The sequence below is a fragment of the Aegilops tauschii genome, chromosome 4, assembly GCF_002575655.3.
Source record: "Aegilops tauschii subsp. strangulata cultivar AL8/78 chromosome 4, Aet v6.0, whole genome shotgun sequence".
Classification (NCBI taxonomy): Eukaryota; Viridiplantae; Streptophyta; class Magnoliopsida; order Poales; family Poaceae; genus Aegilops; species Aegilops tauschii.
The window spans coordinates 5,497,373-5,515,679 of record NC_053038.3 but is presented as its reverse complement, the minus strand read 5'-3'; the positions used below and the strand labels follow the sequence as shown (position 1 = coordinate 5,515,679).

At 46.9% G+C, this 18,307-nt stretch overlaps 1 protein-coding gene and 1 pseudogene across 1 annotated transcript; one reads left to right on the top strand and one right to left on the bottom strand.

Moving 5' to 3' along the window:
* Nucleotides 1–623: 623 nt before the first annotated feature.
* On the bottom strand, nt 624–7,262 carry LOC109746023 (uncharacterized; annotated as a pseudogene).
* Nucleotides 7,263–10,998: 3,736 nt separating this feature from the next.
* LOC109746022 (uncharacterized) lies at nt 10,999–14,653 on the top strand. Its single transcript, XM_020305138.1, has 2 exons — nt 10,999–11,091; nt 13,739–14,653. The coding sequence occupies exons 1-2, from the start codon at nt 10,999–11,001 to the stop codon at nt 14,651–14,653; spliced, it is 1,008 nt and encodes a 335-aa protein (XP_020160727.1).
* Nucleotides 14,654–18,307: the final 3,654 nt, after the last annotated feature.

Genomic DNA, 18,307 nt, shown 5'->3' with positions numbered 1-18,307 from the left:
ACGGTGCGGGCGATCGACGGTGGTTACGACGGATATTTAGCAGGCACTAAGTAAACCACACCTACATATGCAAACTAAGTGTTATTTTTGACCTCAAATTGCATATAAATCAAATACTAGCACATATATTTCCTCCCAAATTACTAAACTCATAAATTAATCACTATACAAAGCATTGCAAGAGCTAATCTAGCAATGAGAGATGAAAGGACAAAGTTGCTAACCTTTGTGATCATTTGAATGGATGGGGCCTTCAAATCTTGACAAATTTTGGGCAACATGTGTGATGAGCTCGAGAGGAAGAGAGGAAGAACAGAGAGGAGAGGGGAAAGGGGAAGAACAGAGCGAGCTCGGGTGGACGAAGGGTTTATGTACGAAGACCTTTAGCACCGGTTCGTGCCACGAACCGATACTAAAGGTGCTGGAGGGGCCCCGAACTGACAACATCCTGCCACCACTCACTTTAGTACCGGTCCGTGGCACGAACCGGTGCTAAAGGTTCGCCACGAACCGGTACTAATGAGAGCGGCCGGCTAGCCGTTGGAACCGGCACTAATGCACACATTAGTGCCGGCTCAAAATCAAACCGGCACTAATGTGCTTGACATTTGACCCTTTTTCTACTAGTGTCCCTCTCCATTGGCCGCACTCGGTCCCCCATCCGTGAGCATCAAGGTTTTTGCCACCGGTCTGTAAACTTGATTCGGAGCATCTTTTCTCTTTGGTGGTTGCTTACTCTTAATTGGGGATACAACTTCCTCACCGGTGTCCTTGTTGGTGCTTGAGTTTCTCGTGGCCGGCTTGATATTGGCACCAGTCCTGGGATCCCTGGAAGTGTTTTCACTGTTCTCTGGCTTCCGAGACTCATCCGGAGCCCTCAGTTTGGGGCCAAACGGGAGCTCGCCCTTCTCATCCCTAGAACCAGGGGTTGGGCAATAGAGCTCCGAGTGCCCCAGTCTGCCACGGGAGAAACAGAAGTAGGGTAGTTGTTCATATTGGATATCATACATATCTACCTTCTTCCTCCTGGCGGAGTCTATCAGAATCCAACGCCTGATCGGCTTGGTGACATCGATGGAAATCCTAGCTCGCAAAAACCCACCATTTTGATCAAATTTAGCCGATAGGGCGTCCCTATCAATCTGCTTAGCTATTGGATTCCACCATGCTTCATCCCGCAAATTGTATGGCAGATTAACAAGCCTAGCCCAAACTTGCAGCTTGTCAAAATTCACCTCATCAGGCCTCATGCAATCATCAAACTCGGCTAACACCACATCATTCTTGTTGATATGCCATGGGGATCCGCCCCAAACACGATCCATGTCTCTCTGGTTCTCAAACTCTGCCACAAAGATGTTTATTCCGGCAGATCTGAATTGAAGACCTCGTGGGTTTCCACACGCCGGCCGAAGGGCGTTGGTGATAGTCTGGATGTGAACTTGATTACGGTGGAGCACCTTACCAGCCAACAGCCACTTCACCGTCCCACCCTCGATGCGATCATCGAGTACCAAAGGAATCGCCTCTTCCTCTGAGATGTCAAGCTTACAAGTGGATCGTTCTCCGCCCCCGTCCCTGCCGCAGAGTTGGGTGTTGCCATGCGCAAGGTCCCTCCCCTGAGTATCTCTCGCACCGGCGACGGATCATCGGACGAAGACTTGTTTCCACGTCAAAGCCCTAGTCGCCTCCAGCGCCGCCAAAGGTTTTTAGGGTTAGGGGAAAAAACTAGTGAGAAAAAAACAAATACCCAAAATATGATCAACAACCTTGCTCTAGGGGTCCATGTACCGATGTACGGTCATTATACGATTTGTTATACGTACGCGCTGATCTGGCATAAGTCAACCCTTGCCACGGCAGCAGGAAGCACGACTGCGTGCTTTCGAGTAGCCACTACTAGAGCGGGAGTACGGCCCCAGCCGCCGTGAACGCGCTCACGCCGCACCGCGCCGCGGTGACGCCGCCGTCCCTGCGCCGCAACTCTTGCAGGTGGACATAGGACCGCGTCGGCGACAAGATGCACCCTGAGCGCATCCACGCGCACGTCCCTGAAGTGGAAGCACTCCCTCGCCAGCCGCTCGTGCCCATGTCCGTCGCTCGCCGCCCTGTACGGGCCAAGCCACGCGACTTCGTCATCGGTCGGTAGGACGGCGTCACCACCCGCGGCGGGTTCCTGGGTCCCAGAAGCTCCCGTCGGTCCCACACCGGCTCCGCCGCGGCCTTTGGCTCCAACCCCCGCGTGAACGGCGACATGGAACTTGGTGGACCCAGCGCCATCGCAGAGCGCGTGCTGATGAATAATTAGGCATTTTCCCATTTAGTTTAATCCAGAAAAATAATGGATAAAACATGAATAGCAATATATTGATGAAACTAGAAACTAGCAACAATTCGTTGAGACTAGTCATGCAATCAAAATCATAAGCAAAATGCATCATATCCATGTCAATTGCTATTAGCAATAAACCAAATGCTAGCCCTAACAATGAGGATAAGATGGCATACGGCGCAGTAGCAGAAGGTGCAGATGTCCCGATCGTCATGTCGCTGAAGAGACCGTTGACGTCGGGGAAGAAGTCGTCGTTGGGGAACTCGTCGTCAGTGATGTCGCCATTCGCAGCCACGATGAACAAGACTCCAGCAGTCGCGTAAGGACGCTCCCCAAAAACATGATCGCCCCTCTCCCGTACCGGATCACAAGAGGCGGGGTTTCGGAGGCCTGCTGTCTCACTTCCCGGTGCACGCCAGGAAGAGAGATGGGAAAGAGATAGGCGGCTCAATGCTTTGGAATGAGACGAAAGGTTGTTGTGCTGCTTGGAACAACAGAGGAGCGACCTCTTATATACGTGAGAAGAGTTGAAACTGGCCTTCATTAGTAGAAGAGAAACCGGTGCAATAAACACCATTAAACAGACGCACTAAAAACCATTAAGGAGAGAAGAAACGAGCGCACTAAAACTCACACGAAGTGTTTAGTTTCGTCTCCCATTTATGTGTCAATTGTTTCAACTTTCTTCTCGCGTGATAGAACAGCGCATACACGTGGCGTTGGTCAATTTTCCACACAACCTTGTCATGCATGGATGGGCCACATGAGCCTCTGGGATTTACTTTGAATTATTGGCACAAAATATGAATTATTATATGGGTTATGCCCAATAATTCCAACAATCCCCCACCAGATCCCAGAGGCACATAAATTTGCCTACCATTCCAAAACATTGTTTATATACCGGTGTTTCAGTGGAGACTGTTAAGTTGAACTTCCACCTAGAACTCCACGCTACACTCGTTCACAACTTGAACAGTGGACTACGCCTTGAACTGCAAGTTTTGTGCAAAAAAGTTTCACGTAAAAGCCTTGACCGATACTAGACCGCTGAAAACTTTCCCGCGGGTAGGAGCATATACGTCATACTCCGGGGCCTCTTCATGAGTTTTTAGAGAACACCCAACTCTCACAGACCGCGACGTTTAACAGTCTAACTCATATAGGTGTGTTCTTTCTAGATGTTCTGTAGGACAACATCTTTGCCTACCCAAGCCATTCAGAACACAATAAGATAAATATCAGCCTACGATACAGATTAGGAGAGAACTGCATCATGGCGGAGTGGATTTTTGTGAAATAAATATTCTCCTCTCAGTTATCCAATAGCTTGTCTCGCCAATTCTAATTCACGGGATCTCCGATCACAAAGAATGGGTTACCACCATGAACAACTTATGTAGTGGGTCTCAATCCCATCTCCTTCGATGCATTGTCTATCACATTTCGTGATAAACCCTTTGTGAAGGGATCTGCCAGATTCTTCGATGTGTTTATATAGTCCAACGCTATAACTCTGGAGTTTCTCATGAACCTGACAGATTTCAGTCTCCTTCTCACGTGTCTTGATGACTTCTTATTATCCTTAGAACTGTTTACCTTGACGATCACTGTTTGATTATCACAGTTCATTAGAATAGCTGGTATTGGTTTTTCAACCACCGGCAAGTCCATCAAAAGTTCTCGAAGCCATTCTGCTTCAACTGTTGCCGTGTCTAATGCTGTGAGTTCTGCTTCCATTGTTGACCTTGTTAAGATGGTCTGCTTGCAAGACTTTCAGGAAACAGCAGCACCACCAAGTGCAAACACATAACCACTTGTCGCTTTAAGATCATCAGCATCAGATATCCAATTTGCATCACTATAACCTTCAAGTACTCTTGGATACCCGGTATAGTGAAGCCCATAACTCGCAGTACCTTTCAGATAGCGCATTATTCTCTCAAGTGCATGCCAATGAACATCTCCCGGGTTTGAAACAAACCGGCTTAGTTTACTCACAGAAAACGAGATGTCAGGCCTCGTAGCACTAGCTAAATACATAAGCGAGCCAATGGTTTGAGAATATCTCAATTGATCCTTTGTTTCTCCTTCGTTCTTTCGAAATTAAACACTCGGATCATAAGGTGTCAGAGAAGGTTTGCAATCTGAATATCCAAAGCGATCCAGAATCTTCTCCACATAGTGAGACTGCAAGAGAGTGATCCCACCATCACCACCTCTTAAAAGCATGATGTTCAAGATAACATCAGCTACTCCAAGGTCTTTCATCTCAAAGTTTTGATTCAGAAAATCTTTCACTTCCTGAATGACCTTGAGATTTGTTCCAAATATAAGTATGTCATCAACATACAAACATAATATAACTCCTTCGCCCCCACCATGGCGATAGTACACACACTTGTCGGCTTCGTTTGCAACAAAGCCCGTAGATGTCAAAGTTCTTTCGAACTTCTCGTGCCACTGCTTAGGTGCTTGTCTCAAACCATACAAAGATTTCAATAATTTACACACTTTTTCTTCCTGACCATCTACTACAAAGCCATCGGGTTGTTCCATGTAAATTTCCTCCTCCAACTCTCCATTTAGGAAAGTTGTCTTAACGCCCATTTGATGAACGAGAAGATTGTGTGAGGCAGCCAATGAGAGTAGTACTCGAATGGTGGTCAATCTGGCCACAGGCGCATAAGTATCAAAGAAATCTTCACCTTCTTTTTGGGTATAGCCCTTGGCAACAAGTCGTGCTTTGTACTTTTCAATTGTACCATCAGGCCTAAGCTTTTTCTTAAACACCCACTTACACCCTACAGGTTTACACCCATAAGGACGATCAATGATCTCCCATGTCCCATCATGCGTGCTGATGAATAATTAGGCATTTTCCTATTTAGTTTAATCCAGAAAAATAATGGATAAAACATGAATAGCAATATATTGATGAAACTAGAAACTAGCAACAATTCGTTGAGACTAGTCATGCAATCAAAATCATAAGCAAAATGCATCATATCCATGTCAATTGCTATTAGCAATAAACCAAATGCTAGCCCTAACAATGAGGATAAGATGGCATACGGCGCAGTAGCAGAAGGTGCAGATGTCCCGATCGTCATGTCGCTGAAGAGATCGTTGACGTCGGGGAAGAAGTCGTCGTTGGGGAACTCGTCGTCAGTGATGTCGCCGTTCGCAGCCACGATGAACAAGACTCCAGCAGTCGCGTAAGGACGCTCCCCAAAAACATGATCGCCCCTCTCCCGTACCGGATCACAAGAGGCGGGGTTTCGGAGGCCTGCTGTCTCACTTCCCGGTGCACGCCAGGAAGAGAGATGGGAAAGAGATAGGCGGCTCAATGCTTTGGAATGAGACGAAAGGTTGTTGTGCTGCTTGGAACAACAGAGGAGCGACCTCTTATATACGTGAGAAGAGTTGAAACTGGCCTTCATTAGTAGAAGAGAAACCGGTGCAATAAACACCATTAAACAGACGCACTAAAAACCATTAAGGAGAGAAGAAACGAGCGCACTAAAACTCACACGAAGCGTTCAGTTTCTTCTCCCATTTATGTGTCAATTGTTTCAACTTTCTTCTCGCGTGATAAAACAGCGCATACATCGTGGCATTGGTCAATTTTTCACACAACTTTGTCATGCATGGATGGGCCACATGAGCCTATGAAATTTACTTTGAATTATTGGCACAAAATATGAATTATTATATGGGTTATGCCCAATAATTCCAACACGTGCGCCACCCGCATACCCAGCGTGCCGCCGCCGCACGTGAACCGCGTGATCTGGAGCGCAAGCGCTGCCGGTCCGCCGTCGCTGTCGCCCGGTGCGAGGTGGTCGAGCAGCCGGCGAGTCCGGCCTGTCCGCGTGACGTCGGCCACCGAAAGTTCCGTCGCCGGGAGGAAGAGTCCTCGCCAGTCCCGAAGAGTACGACGCGGCCGTCGTCGCGGAGGAGTGAGCCGGCGAGCTGCGGGAAGAGGCCGAGCGCATCGGCGACCGGTGCCCGGAGGACGTCGAGCGGGTCGAGGGAGACCGGGTGGGCAGGGAAGAAGCGGACGGTGCGGAAGGAGATGTCGATCACGTTGCGGTCGGCGTCGAGGCAGGAGAGCGGCAGGGACGACGGCCGAGGATGCGGCGCCGGGGGGGAGCCTGCCTGACGCTGTCCAGGAGTCGCAGGTGCAGCTGCGGTGGCAGCGTGGGCGGCTCCATGCCGAGGGCTGTGCAGAATGCAGATGGCGGAGCCCCCGCGATGACGAGCGTCGAGGCGGAGACGGCCGCGGGCGCGAGCAGCAGCAGGGAGACTGTAGCGATGGCGGCCGCCAGCTCCTCCTCCGCGGTCCGTTGCTGGGGCCGCGTGGTAGCGCCGTGCAAGTGGTACGCGTGCGCGAGCTCGAGCTCGAGGGCCTCGCACTTGGCCTCGCGGAGCTGCACGCGCAGCCGCTCCTCGGCCTCCTCCGCCCGCAGAAGCGCCACCTCCCGCTCCAGCTCGGCGTTCCAGGAGCAGCTCCTCCGCCTCACCCTTCGCTGGCGCAGCTCCGGCCTTCCTGCCCTTCTTCCAGCCCGAGGCCGGCGACGCGACCGCAATGGGTGGAGTCCGGCCTTGAACCCCGCCGCGTGGGTGCGGCTCTGCCACGCCTTGGCAACCAGCACCTCGAACGCCGGCCCGCGCGTGCTCGCCTGCAGCGTCCGCGACCAGCTCCGCCCGGCGCTCACCTACCTCCGCCGCCTCGGCTTCCGGGACAAGCGCGCGCTCGCGTTCCAGGACCCCATCCTACTCGTCTCCAGCGTGGAGCAGACCATGGCGCCCAAGCTGGGGTATCTGCCGCGGACCCCATCCTCCTCGTCTCCAGCGTGGAGCAGTACTTCACCTTCAGCATCCAGAAGCGAATCGCGCCACCTGACGCTCCCGGGCATGCTCAAGGCCACCGACGAGGAGAGAGCGAGTGGGGAGGCGGGGGCTCTTCAAAGATGCTGCACTTGAAGTTTCAGTTTGAAACACCCCCAGATCCTCATCTGATGGACATTCTGTCATGCAAATAAGCAGAGAGTGGACCCCCAAAAATAATGGCAGGACGGTAACCATGCCATGGTATGGAAAAAGGTTCCGATTGATTTTAGCATATTACTGCTCACAAAACAAGGTCTCATAGGAGGTGACATAGTACAAATATTGGCCATTACAGGGTATTAGCTAAAAAATGGCCCACTACAGAATAGTATTAAGTAGTTCAACAATAGGTGTTTAGCTAAACACTATTTCCATCTTGAGGTACTAACAGCAGCTTCGGAACTCCTTCCCCTTCATGCGAAGAACCTGACCTTGACCCAGAGGACCACCTGGCATGTGCCAGAAACGACGGCAACACAGCTCGATACCTACACAAAACAATTGAGACTTGACATCCTAGTAATTAACAAAGACTTGAGTGCACACAACAGTGGGAAAGAGTAAACATCCTATGACGAAAACATCTCGTGGCCGGACTAGGAAACCATATGCCGTCAAACATATCCCGTTCAGAAGCGAAAACAGAGCAACCAAGATAGACATGTTCCCAACATCCTTGGTTTGCCACACGGAAATCTGTGTCAAAGAAAATTACAACATTAGAAACAGAGCACAACTAGTCAACTAGCAAAACGTAAGCTTACTCTAAGTATCGAGAAAGAATTACCAACTCCCTGATAGGCCCAGCGTACATCAGTACACTAGAGATATCGCCCAGGACGCCAAGAGGAATCCGTGGATCCTTGGGCAACGAAAAGCAACCCGCAGCAAGCACGCCGGAGAGTCCAGTAATCACAACCAAGAAAATCACCAACCGGACCTTGCCCTCAGGTGGAGAGTACAAGAGAAACAACACTAAATAGGTAACCTGCACCACGATAGCACAAATTGATCATTTCTTCGTCTTCTTACGGCAGATGTTTCAAGGAAAAGACAAGTTGTTTTAAGTTTGACCACTATTCATTCCCCTACTTGGTTGCCACTGCTGCTCCTAAGGTAAGCCGGGCATTTATGGCTGTTTGGTTCTAAGACTAGTATTGCAATCGTATTTTCGCCAAGCTTATCTAAGGTTAGTCCATCAAAATGAGAGCCACAAGTTGGCAAGCCTAAGGAAATCTTGTCATACTTTTTGTGTGTATGCCATGTGGGACCCAAGTGTGGCTTGAACCAAACATTCATCTAAGTTGGTCAAACTTGCCTAACCTTAGGTGTGGCAATCTTTGATAAAGTTAGTCACAAACCAAACAACCCCTTAATACTGGGATCTCGTTCTAATGCAGCACAACGCACAAACCAAGCAAGTTGTATATAACCAGAACAAAGGCTGTGTTTACTTACCTGAATTGCTACGCCGACGGCATTGATCAGAACAAGCGGCCAACGTATCGGGTCCGGCAACCCATAAAAGGTCCAAACGATACATCTGGTCAGTGTCAGTAGAAACATATCGACTTTGTAGTTTCCCACGTTACCCTCCCTACGAATGTGCCATATCGTGGGGCTGCAACCAAAAACAATTGAGTTGTAAGAAAAAGAGCACCTAAATCGACACATGTTATAGGGAAAATAAATAATAATTAAATAGCATAGGATATTACATGGGTGATAAGTACAGGACTGCGGTGAACATGTATCCGAATATTAGTACCACACCCACGCCGTCGGGCGTCTCGCTAGACGGCGATGGCGATGGTGCGTCTGTGAAACCAAACATATATCAGCTACGCAGTCTACCGGCAAAAGAAAGAAAAACTACGCATTGTGATGGAGCGCAAAAGAGAAAGAAGGGAGGTTCGTACGCTGTGGTTGCTTGCTGCGCGAGGGAGGTGCGGAACTCGGACTGCTGACGGTTGCGGCCGGGGTAGTGGGTCCTGCGGGTGCGTCCAAACAGTAACAAGTCAGACAAAGGAATTACTATATTTCACCGACTGATTAAAACTACGACGGCGCTATGTATTGTGCAGCTCAATAACTCCATTTGACCCAATCATTTGTTACGATACAGCAAAGTAATGTTATCTACTATTGTGCATGCAGAGCGACGAGCACGAGAAAGCTTTGCTCTGCACAAGCCAAAACAATGGCAGGTACTGCATAAACCAAAACTGAAGCTGCGGCCTAGAACGGGTGATTGAACAGCAGAAAACGATCAAGATTTCGACCCTGCTATCCTATCTCTAACTTTAGTGTCAAAGCCTCAAATGACCTCTGCATGTGCATGTCGTAGAATGGAACCAGGCATGCATAATCCCCCCCAAAAAAACGTGTGAGACCACACAGATATTGCACAGGTATGCATAACTCAAGGGAACAAGCAGCGGCATCAATCACAGATATTAAAATGGACGTCGCGCGTGCGACATGCATAAACCATATATGGCATAACCGATTACTCGGATTGTTTAACTACAAGTTAAATGGCAGCCCGAGTGCAGATGATACAGGGGGAGGGGGGGTTCATACGTGCCGTGGCGACGAAGGAGAAGGCGGTGGCGTGGGCGGCGCCGTCGTGCTCCTGGGCCGGCGGTGGTGCGTCGTCTGCCAAACCCATCCAAAGCACATGTCAGTATGTAAACAAGGCTGATCAACATATGAACATATAGATAAACAGAGCGAGATGCAGGCGAGAGAGAGGGTTGGTACGCGCTGTCTGCGTTCGTCGTGGGGCAGGCGAGGCTGGCGCGGGTGGCCGAAGGCTGCTGACGACGGCGGCCGAGGGAGCGGGTCCTGCGTCCAAAATCCACAGTAACAACAGCAACCAAAGTTAATCACCATCCGTCCGTCCGTATCTCAAAAGTAAACAAAACTGGAAAATAAAGAAGAAGGTGACGACGTACGTGCGCAACAAGAAAAGAAACAGTGGCAGGCGAGATGAGACGAGAGAAACAAACGGTGGCAGGCGACAGAGACGACAGACCGACTCTGTCAGAGCTGCGAGACAGCCAGCTTATCTGCTGCTGCTGCTGCTGCTGCTGCTGCTGCTCTGCCAATAGGCGGTCCATTTGACCCTAAACCCTTTTTTCACGAGAGAGGAAGGCTACGCAAACCGCATGCAAAAAGTAGTACTGCCACAGGATCAACATTGAAATGCCATGCAAAAGAAAGGGAGAGACGACGCTCTGCAGAGCGGAAAGCACGGCAAGCTCTCCCTCTGCCTCTGCCTCTGCCCTCGGTCGATCAATAAACAGCTAGCGTAAGAAAGACCTACTGCACACGACAAAACAAGGCAGATGATTCTGCATGAAGCAAAAGCTGCGTTGCGGTTTGAAACAAAGTGCCATCACGTACGGGGATGGAGGTGATTAGACACAGTAGCAGGAAAAGTATGTCGACGATGATCTCGCCTCAAAACAAGAACGCGTGGACATGGCATGGCTACTAATGCGAGGCTAGCACAACGAACACCGAAACATATTGTATCATATAGACGGCAAGTATACTCGAACGAGAGTAGATAACTCAAGCAACAGACACCGCAGAACTCTGCTTCTGCGTACGGCGCTAACTCGCGGAAACAAGCGCAGATCTACAACCGATGAAACAATGGCGCGTATTACATGCGTTCGACGATGACGAAATACTCAGAGTAGACCCTAAATCGCTCCGTAAATCTCAAGGTACTGCCGTAAGTAGCCAGGCCGCGCGTGCGCATGTCGCTCGCCAAGGGAGGCGGCGAGAACCCGACGCCGCGCGTGCGCATGTCGCTCGCCACGGGAGGCGGCGAGAACCCGGCGCCGCGCGCCGTACCGGCAGACGCACTAGCTACTCGAGGAACCAACTAGACGCCGACGTAAGAGCGAAGAAGGTAGCCATGCGCGACGAGCTCGCCGCTCGCCCGATCCTGGGCGTCGGTTCGGGTGGGGAGTGGCCAGCTGTCCGCGCGGACGGCCCGGAAGCGGCCGCGCGGGGTGCGAGGGCGGCACGTGAGGGTGGGGGTGGGTGGGGTGGCCTCTCTCGTGCTCCTCCGGCGCGGGACGTAACCGCCTCACCTCGGGGGTAGAGAAAGTTTTTCCGTTTTCGTTCGATTTTTTAAATTCAAATGAAATGCAGTGCAGCGTCGTCGTCGGGCGAGGCGGAGGCAAAATATCGCGGCGCTTTAAAGTTCGTGCTTCGTGCTGATCTGATCAGACGGCCGTGGGAGGCTTGTGGAGAGTTCTGGAAGGCGCCTGAAGTCACCAGACCGACGTCGGGTTCCCGCGGCGAGCGATTTTGGCATTGGATGGATTCCCGCGTGCTGCCACAGCGAGGCACATGTACCGGAAGCAGCCCATGGACTGACCTTCTTTCCCATGTAGCCGTTGTAAACATTCGGTACGACGCCCGCTGGCCCAGTCCGGGTTCTTTCTTGCTTTTTCTGTTTCGTTTTTTTCTGTAGGTTTCTCTATTTTGTTTTGCTTTGCTTTGCTTTCTGTTTTTTGGGTTTCTCATTTGTTTTGTTTTGTTTTCTCCTGGAAAATTGTTCGTGTTTCCAAAAACAATGTTCGGAACTCCAAAAGGTGTCCATCGATTATTATAAAACCGTTCGTCGTATGTTATAAAATGTTCAATACGTGTTTTTAAAATGGTCATCATGTATTACAAAAATGTTCATTGTGTATTATAAATATGTTCAGTATATATTTACAAAAATTCAGCGTATATTACACCAATTTTCACCATATATGAAAAAAATCAGTATATGAAAAATGTTCACCGTATATTGGAAAAATGTTCATGTACTAAAAAATGTCTGCGGATTTCAAAATTTATGTAGTAGAACATCAATTTGACCAAGACATGTATTTTGGTTGAGCACCAACTGCAGGCATAGAGCAATTTCCCATCAAATCAACTTCATAGCACCATGAGCTCCCCTTTAGTTCATATTCCGCAACAACTACAAATTATTGGTGGCATCAACAAAAGTCCAATCACAAAACCTGATATTGAGAACAAAGGAAGCCAATAATAAGAAAATATATAGGGAGAGGATGACATTGAATATGCAGTTTACGATGTTCAATTGCGTGAACCTGATCATCCTGGGAAGAGGATGTCAATCGCAGCTTGTGATGTTAATGATCTGGATCCGATTACAAGAGGATACATTGCAAAAGGGGCTTGTCGACCAAAAAACATACTTTTCCACAACACCCCCCCCCCCCCCGACGGAGGTGCGCGTCGATATTTGTAGCTAAATGGTTTAAGTCTTGTAGTTGGCTTGAGTATAACAAAGAACTATATGATGTTTTCTTCTAGTATGTCATCTTTTCGAGGATAATTGCATGTTGGTGGACATTTTTTGTGAAAGGATGATTTAGAAATTAGAATCACAAGGATAGTTTTGTGAAACGTGTTGGTGGAATCAATAGTGCACGCAACAAAACACAAGAGAAATACAATTCCTTCATTGCACCAAAAACAACAATCATAGAGTCATTTTCTTCAACCACCAAACAAGACAAGGTTTCTTTTGCGTCAAGGGTTAGCTTTTCATTGACATGATGGAGAGAAGATTCACTACATAAAGGTAATTTCCTTGAGCTTATACACTGGCTAGCAGAATTTTTGAAGAAGTGAATAAGGTGGTTCTCAAGAATGCTTCATGGAACAATAAAATGATAGCTCAAGAAATACAAACAGACCCCATCAAATCATGTGCCAAATAAACTACTAGGCGTATGATGGAAGGGCTAGGTGGTAATTGTTTCTCAATACTTGTCGATGAATCAAGTGATGTGTATCTACAATAACAATTGTCTCTTTGTCTGTGTTATGATGATGAAATAGGAAGGGTAGTAGAGATGTTTTTTCGTATTTTAGATGTTGTAAACACCACATCTTTGACACACAAAACAACAATTGAGAGCTTGCTTATGGATCATGGTTTGAACTTCTCTAGAGTATGTGGGCAAAGGTATCACAACACCACGATACGTCTGGCAACTCTCTGGCTTCGCCTTGCGCTTGATGTGTTCGACACATCGTCTGACCAGGTTTTTTGTAATTTGGTTAGGGAAAATGATGGATTCCGTGTTGGACCGACGGAGCTTGACCAAATGATTCAAAATGAGTTCTTCGATTCTTCGGATTCAGGCGAAGAAATGGACATGATTATGCCCATGAGCATGCAAGAGGGAATGGACTGCCAAGTGGAGCATATTCTCAACTTCAAGGGTTTAATCAAAGGAAGAAGAGTGATCAACCGGGATAGGATGTCTGGAGCAAAGCTACTGTACAGGAACTACTTTGCTCCCAAGCTTGCTTTCCTAGATGATCCATGGTTTCGTCGCCATTTTCGCATGCGAAAACCATTTGCTTTTGCGCATTGTGGAGGGAGTGGAGGCACACGACGACTACTTCAAGCCCACAAGGGATTGTTGCGGATAACTCCTTTTCTCTCCCAAGCAGAAGTGCACGGCTGCTCTAAGGATGCTTGCACTTGGTACTACTGCAGATGTCGTTGGTGAGATGGTCAGGATGGGGGAGAGCACGTACTTGAAGACTATTGTCAAGTTTTCCCAAGTCGTGGTGGAGGTGTTTGGACCTGAGTATCTCAGAGAACCAAATGTGCAGGACATGGAGAAGTTGTTGGCTATTGGAGAGGCAAGGGGGTTTCCAGGAATTCTTGGATCAATTGATTGCATGCATTGGCAATGGAATAACTGCCCCAAAGGTTTGCGGGGAATGTATCAAGGTCACATCAGAGAGGCCACCATCATACTAGAAGCGGTGGCATCACATGACTTATGGATTTGGCATGCTTTCTTTGGAATGTCGGGTTATCACATTGACATCAACGTGCTTCAACGATCTCCGGTGTTCAGAAGGCTTTGCAATGGGGAATCACCGCCGTGCAACTACAACATGGGATACTATCTTGTCGATGGTATCTATCCTCAGTGGGTGGTGTTTGTGAAGACCATATCCGAGTTGCGCAGCAGGAAACAGATCCACTTTGCAACAATGCAGGAAGTGGCTAGGAAGGATGTGGAGAGGGCATTTGGTGTGCTTCAAGCTCATTGGGGAATTGTGTGGAGCGCTGCAATGATGTGGGAATCAGAAACTTTTTGGCAATTGATGACATGTTATGTTATTCTGCACAATACGATTGTCGAGGATGAGGGTGATGGTGTAGCCCAACCCCATGATTTCGAAGCACCTGGAGAACAAGTTGAAATCCCAGAAGGTCAAGATGCGGCTCAGCTGATGAACTCTCTGCAGATGCATCAGAATCTTCGAGATCAACAGGTGCACACGCAACTACTCAATGATCTTCTGGAGCACATGTGGACCAACAATGGCAACCAAGAAGCCAATGCTTGAGTTTGGCACTTAAAATAAATTTGATGTAAACACTATCTATGCTTTGTACCAACATTTGCTATTTACATGCGACATTGGCTTGTATAATCGATGTGCATGTATTTGCATGGATTTGAGAGTCCGGATTTGAGATATCTGGATGTCGGGACGGAAATATGAGGATCCTTCCGGATGCGCGTGCGAGCGTGCCCAGGCGCGTCCGCGGACGTATATGAGGTCAGATTTGCCAAGTCTGGTTGTAGATGCTCTTACTTACTACATTTGTTTCTCTCTCTCAATAAAAAAATACGTAGTATTACTCAAAAAAAGTAGTATGTTTCTTCTCTTCATCAATCAAACAAAAAGAATGTTTTTTGGGGGGGAGATTGTACGTTGTTCTTAAAAAATAAAAGTGTGTGCTCATTCCTTTCCTATTTTTAAACATAATATTGTTTGATTTTAAGTTCCTATAGTCTTTCATGCCAGTCAATTCGGCCATACAATGATTTCTTCTTTTTCTTATTCGACTTAATTGTAGAATTGGTACACGAACTTGTCTCCTATGCTCACTTTGGTCGACCATCCCACAGACGCAACAAGCGGCTCCATAAACTTGATCAAGGCGCTCAGTTTAGTACATATAAGTTGACTCATGGAGTTGGGCTTGGGTGGGAAGAAGTGGTGGAGACAAGGAGGCGAGCTGGAGCTGCCGCCCTCCTCCCTAACAATCCAGTGAACCTTCCATGCGTATAAATTAATCACATCACTTCGGGTTAGGACCATGTATTTTTTTTGAGTAAAAGATCACATGTAGTTTCTAGATTATGTTAGAGAGGATACCAACTTAAGATTGGATTCGACCACCCCCGCCCTCTCTTAGATAATGTTTGGGTTTTGTTTGATTGAGTTGTGTTCACTACTCTTTACCATAGACACGGGAGTCGGTGAAGCCTCTTGCAGTACGTGTCATTAAAACCCCACTGTGTCAAGCAAAGCACTTCATCTTATATGTGCAATTCTGATTGCATATCTTAAGTTCTTGCTTGTTCTTTGGTTGGATGTAGGGATTGATCTTTGGTACCAGGTTGATAGTGTTTACATGTTGTCAATAGCCACACAGGAGTTGGTTTACTTATTGGCACACCATCTAATGTTTGGTGTAGTTGGGTCGTCAAAGTCCCCTCCAACAAAATCAATACTATCTTATCGAAATACCGGGCCACCTTGTAACTTGTAGAGCTAATTCTAACAATATACATACAATATGGGATGCTTTGAAACACAATACTTGCTTTGTTCCTACTTATTGTGTGTGTGTGTGTGTTTGCTTAACTAGCTACCAAGGTAACATGTTCGTACAAGAATATTATCAGGAAATGAGAAAATATTAACTTGTTTGAAAAGTGAGGATAGAGGGCTAGATTTCTAGGAAGATTGAATAACCCTACTCAATAATTTCATCTTGCGTGTAAAGTTGAACGACAAGTACATGAGCAATAAAGGAGTATACGATCTAAATTTTATGCAGGACATACTTCTTCATGGATGTTGCGTTCCTATGATGCCCCCTCAACACATCCCACTGCACCATCCAGCTCTAACAACAACATAAGTGCAACACAGCTCAACTCAGCCAAGACTATTTCAACAACATCAAAACATCCTCGTGTTGCTCGAGCAAACATTTTGTGGGTGCTACTAGTATAGGCTCTCGCTTTAGGTGATATCAACAACATCGATTTTTTCAAAATACAAATTTTGATGTGAATAGTGTCTTCATAGTCAAAATTTTCCTCTTTATATTCTCTAACTTTAGATCAAATTTTGAGTTGATTTTTTTGGAATTGTAGAAATACCTCATAGATATGTTGTCAAATAATTTCATTTTTTCAAATGTCTAAATATGATGATTATTATTACCGATCCTACGATCTCAATAAGGGCAGATTCTATTGAAGTCTCCCCCAACATATCGTCTTTGGTTGCTTCCACGGGGTCAACAATACTTCCATACATGCTATCATCATTCGTCAAGATGGAACTATGAGTACGACAACAACCTTGACGAGGCAACTTTGGCTTTGGTTCATGAACAAGAATAAGAACTCGATGGCTCCATTTTAGATCATGACATGGAACTCATGGGAGCAGAAGCCACTGATCAATACACAATTTTAGTTTCATAACATGTTTTGAGCGTACAACTGAGCCACATTGAGAAAAATAGCAGCACAACATGTTCCAAACAAGAGGAGTTGTCAAAGAATGTGATGTTTGAATCATCATTGATGGTGGTTTTGCAACAATCTAATTAGAATGGAGTTGATGGAGAATATTGTTGTCACCACCGGGCCTCATCCTCACCCGCACAATATCCATCATCCTTCAGAAATCAACTAGACCAGCCCACAACCTCATCTTCATCTCTGGCATGAACATGCTCCACCCCTCCCATTTCTCTCTATCCTCTTAACTAGTCAAGCCCGAGTGCACCAAGAAAGATGTTTCTTGCATGTAAATTCGACGTCAGTGCCCACTGATGGCTAGACAGAAAATACGATAGTGGGTACATTGTGAATGTCCTTAGGCACATTTTTCAAAAATGGAGTTAAACACCTAGACTCTATATCAATTGATGCACACAGCCATTTATATTGAAGTATCACAAAACCACCTAACAAAGTTACATAAGCGACTACAAATACAAAAATCCAACCGACGGGTGATAACATTACATGACTCATAGACATAACATATCACCGGCCACCATTCAAACATGTTGAATAAAGTCGTGCAACTATCTCCCAAGTGTTGCACCCAATACATGTGTACACCTGAGCCTCCACACGTTGCAGGGAGCCACATATAGGTCCACAATTTAGCTATGAAGATAACTTTAAAAAATGGAAGTTTGGATCTCTGGAAAAACAAAGTCATTTCGGTAACTTCAGATTGTTGACATTAAAACACATATTCCCATCTGGATCAAAACTTTAAGTTTGGGGTTTACCTCAACCTAACATATTTATTATACAAACTAGATGATCTGTTGCACCAACTGGCACAGAGACCAACTCCAACCTGCAAGTTAAGCACTCTATATGAGACTTAGAATAGAAGTCAAGTGAATTATTTGAAGAGGCCAAAAATTGAAAGCAACTAATACAACCGAAAATTTAGGTGAATTGTTTGATGGATGTTTGTATCTGCATCGCACATTTTCGTCGAACTATATGAATTCACAGGTCCTTGTCAAGCTGCAGCAGAATCAGATTCGAGTATAGCATCATTCAGTTGGAGTTCTGAAATAATCTGGATCCCCTTTGCTATTTTAGCAATCTCTGCTGCTCAGGCCATAGTTAGTTGCTGTTTCCATTTGGTTCTTCTTTCTCGTTGTTGATACCGGCAAGACCCAGCCAGATGATGATGTCTGCTGGTTGGTAGTGAGAGGACTCTTAGTACCCGCAAAAAAAGGGCGCTGGTGAAAAAAAACAATCATTTGATTTAGTAGCCTTCGCCACCTATTCCTGAATTAAGGGAACGCGAGAAAGATTTCTCTATGTCAATTCAAAACAAAACAAACGGACGACTGAATCTAAAGTCTACTAGAGAGAAGATTGGCTCGAACGTAAACTACTGATTGCTCTATCCAACCAGCACATACCGTTTGCCTCG

Bases quoted from the DNA above. Each gene is read 5' to 3' on its own strand.
- LOC109746022 (XM_020305138.1), top strand. From the start codon at position 10,999: ATGTCGCTCGCCAAGGGAGGCGGCGAGAACCCGACGCCGCGCGTGCGC. The intron at 11,092-13,738 runs GTACCGGCAGAC...TCTCCCAAGCAG, and splicing joins AGAACCCGGCGCCGCGCGCC to AAGTGCACGGCTGCTCTAAG.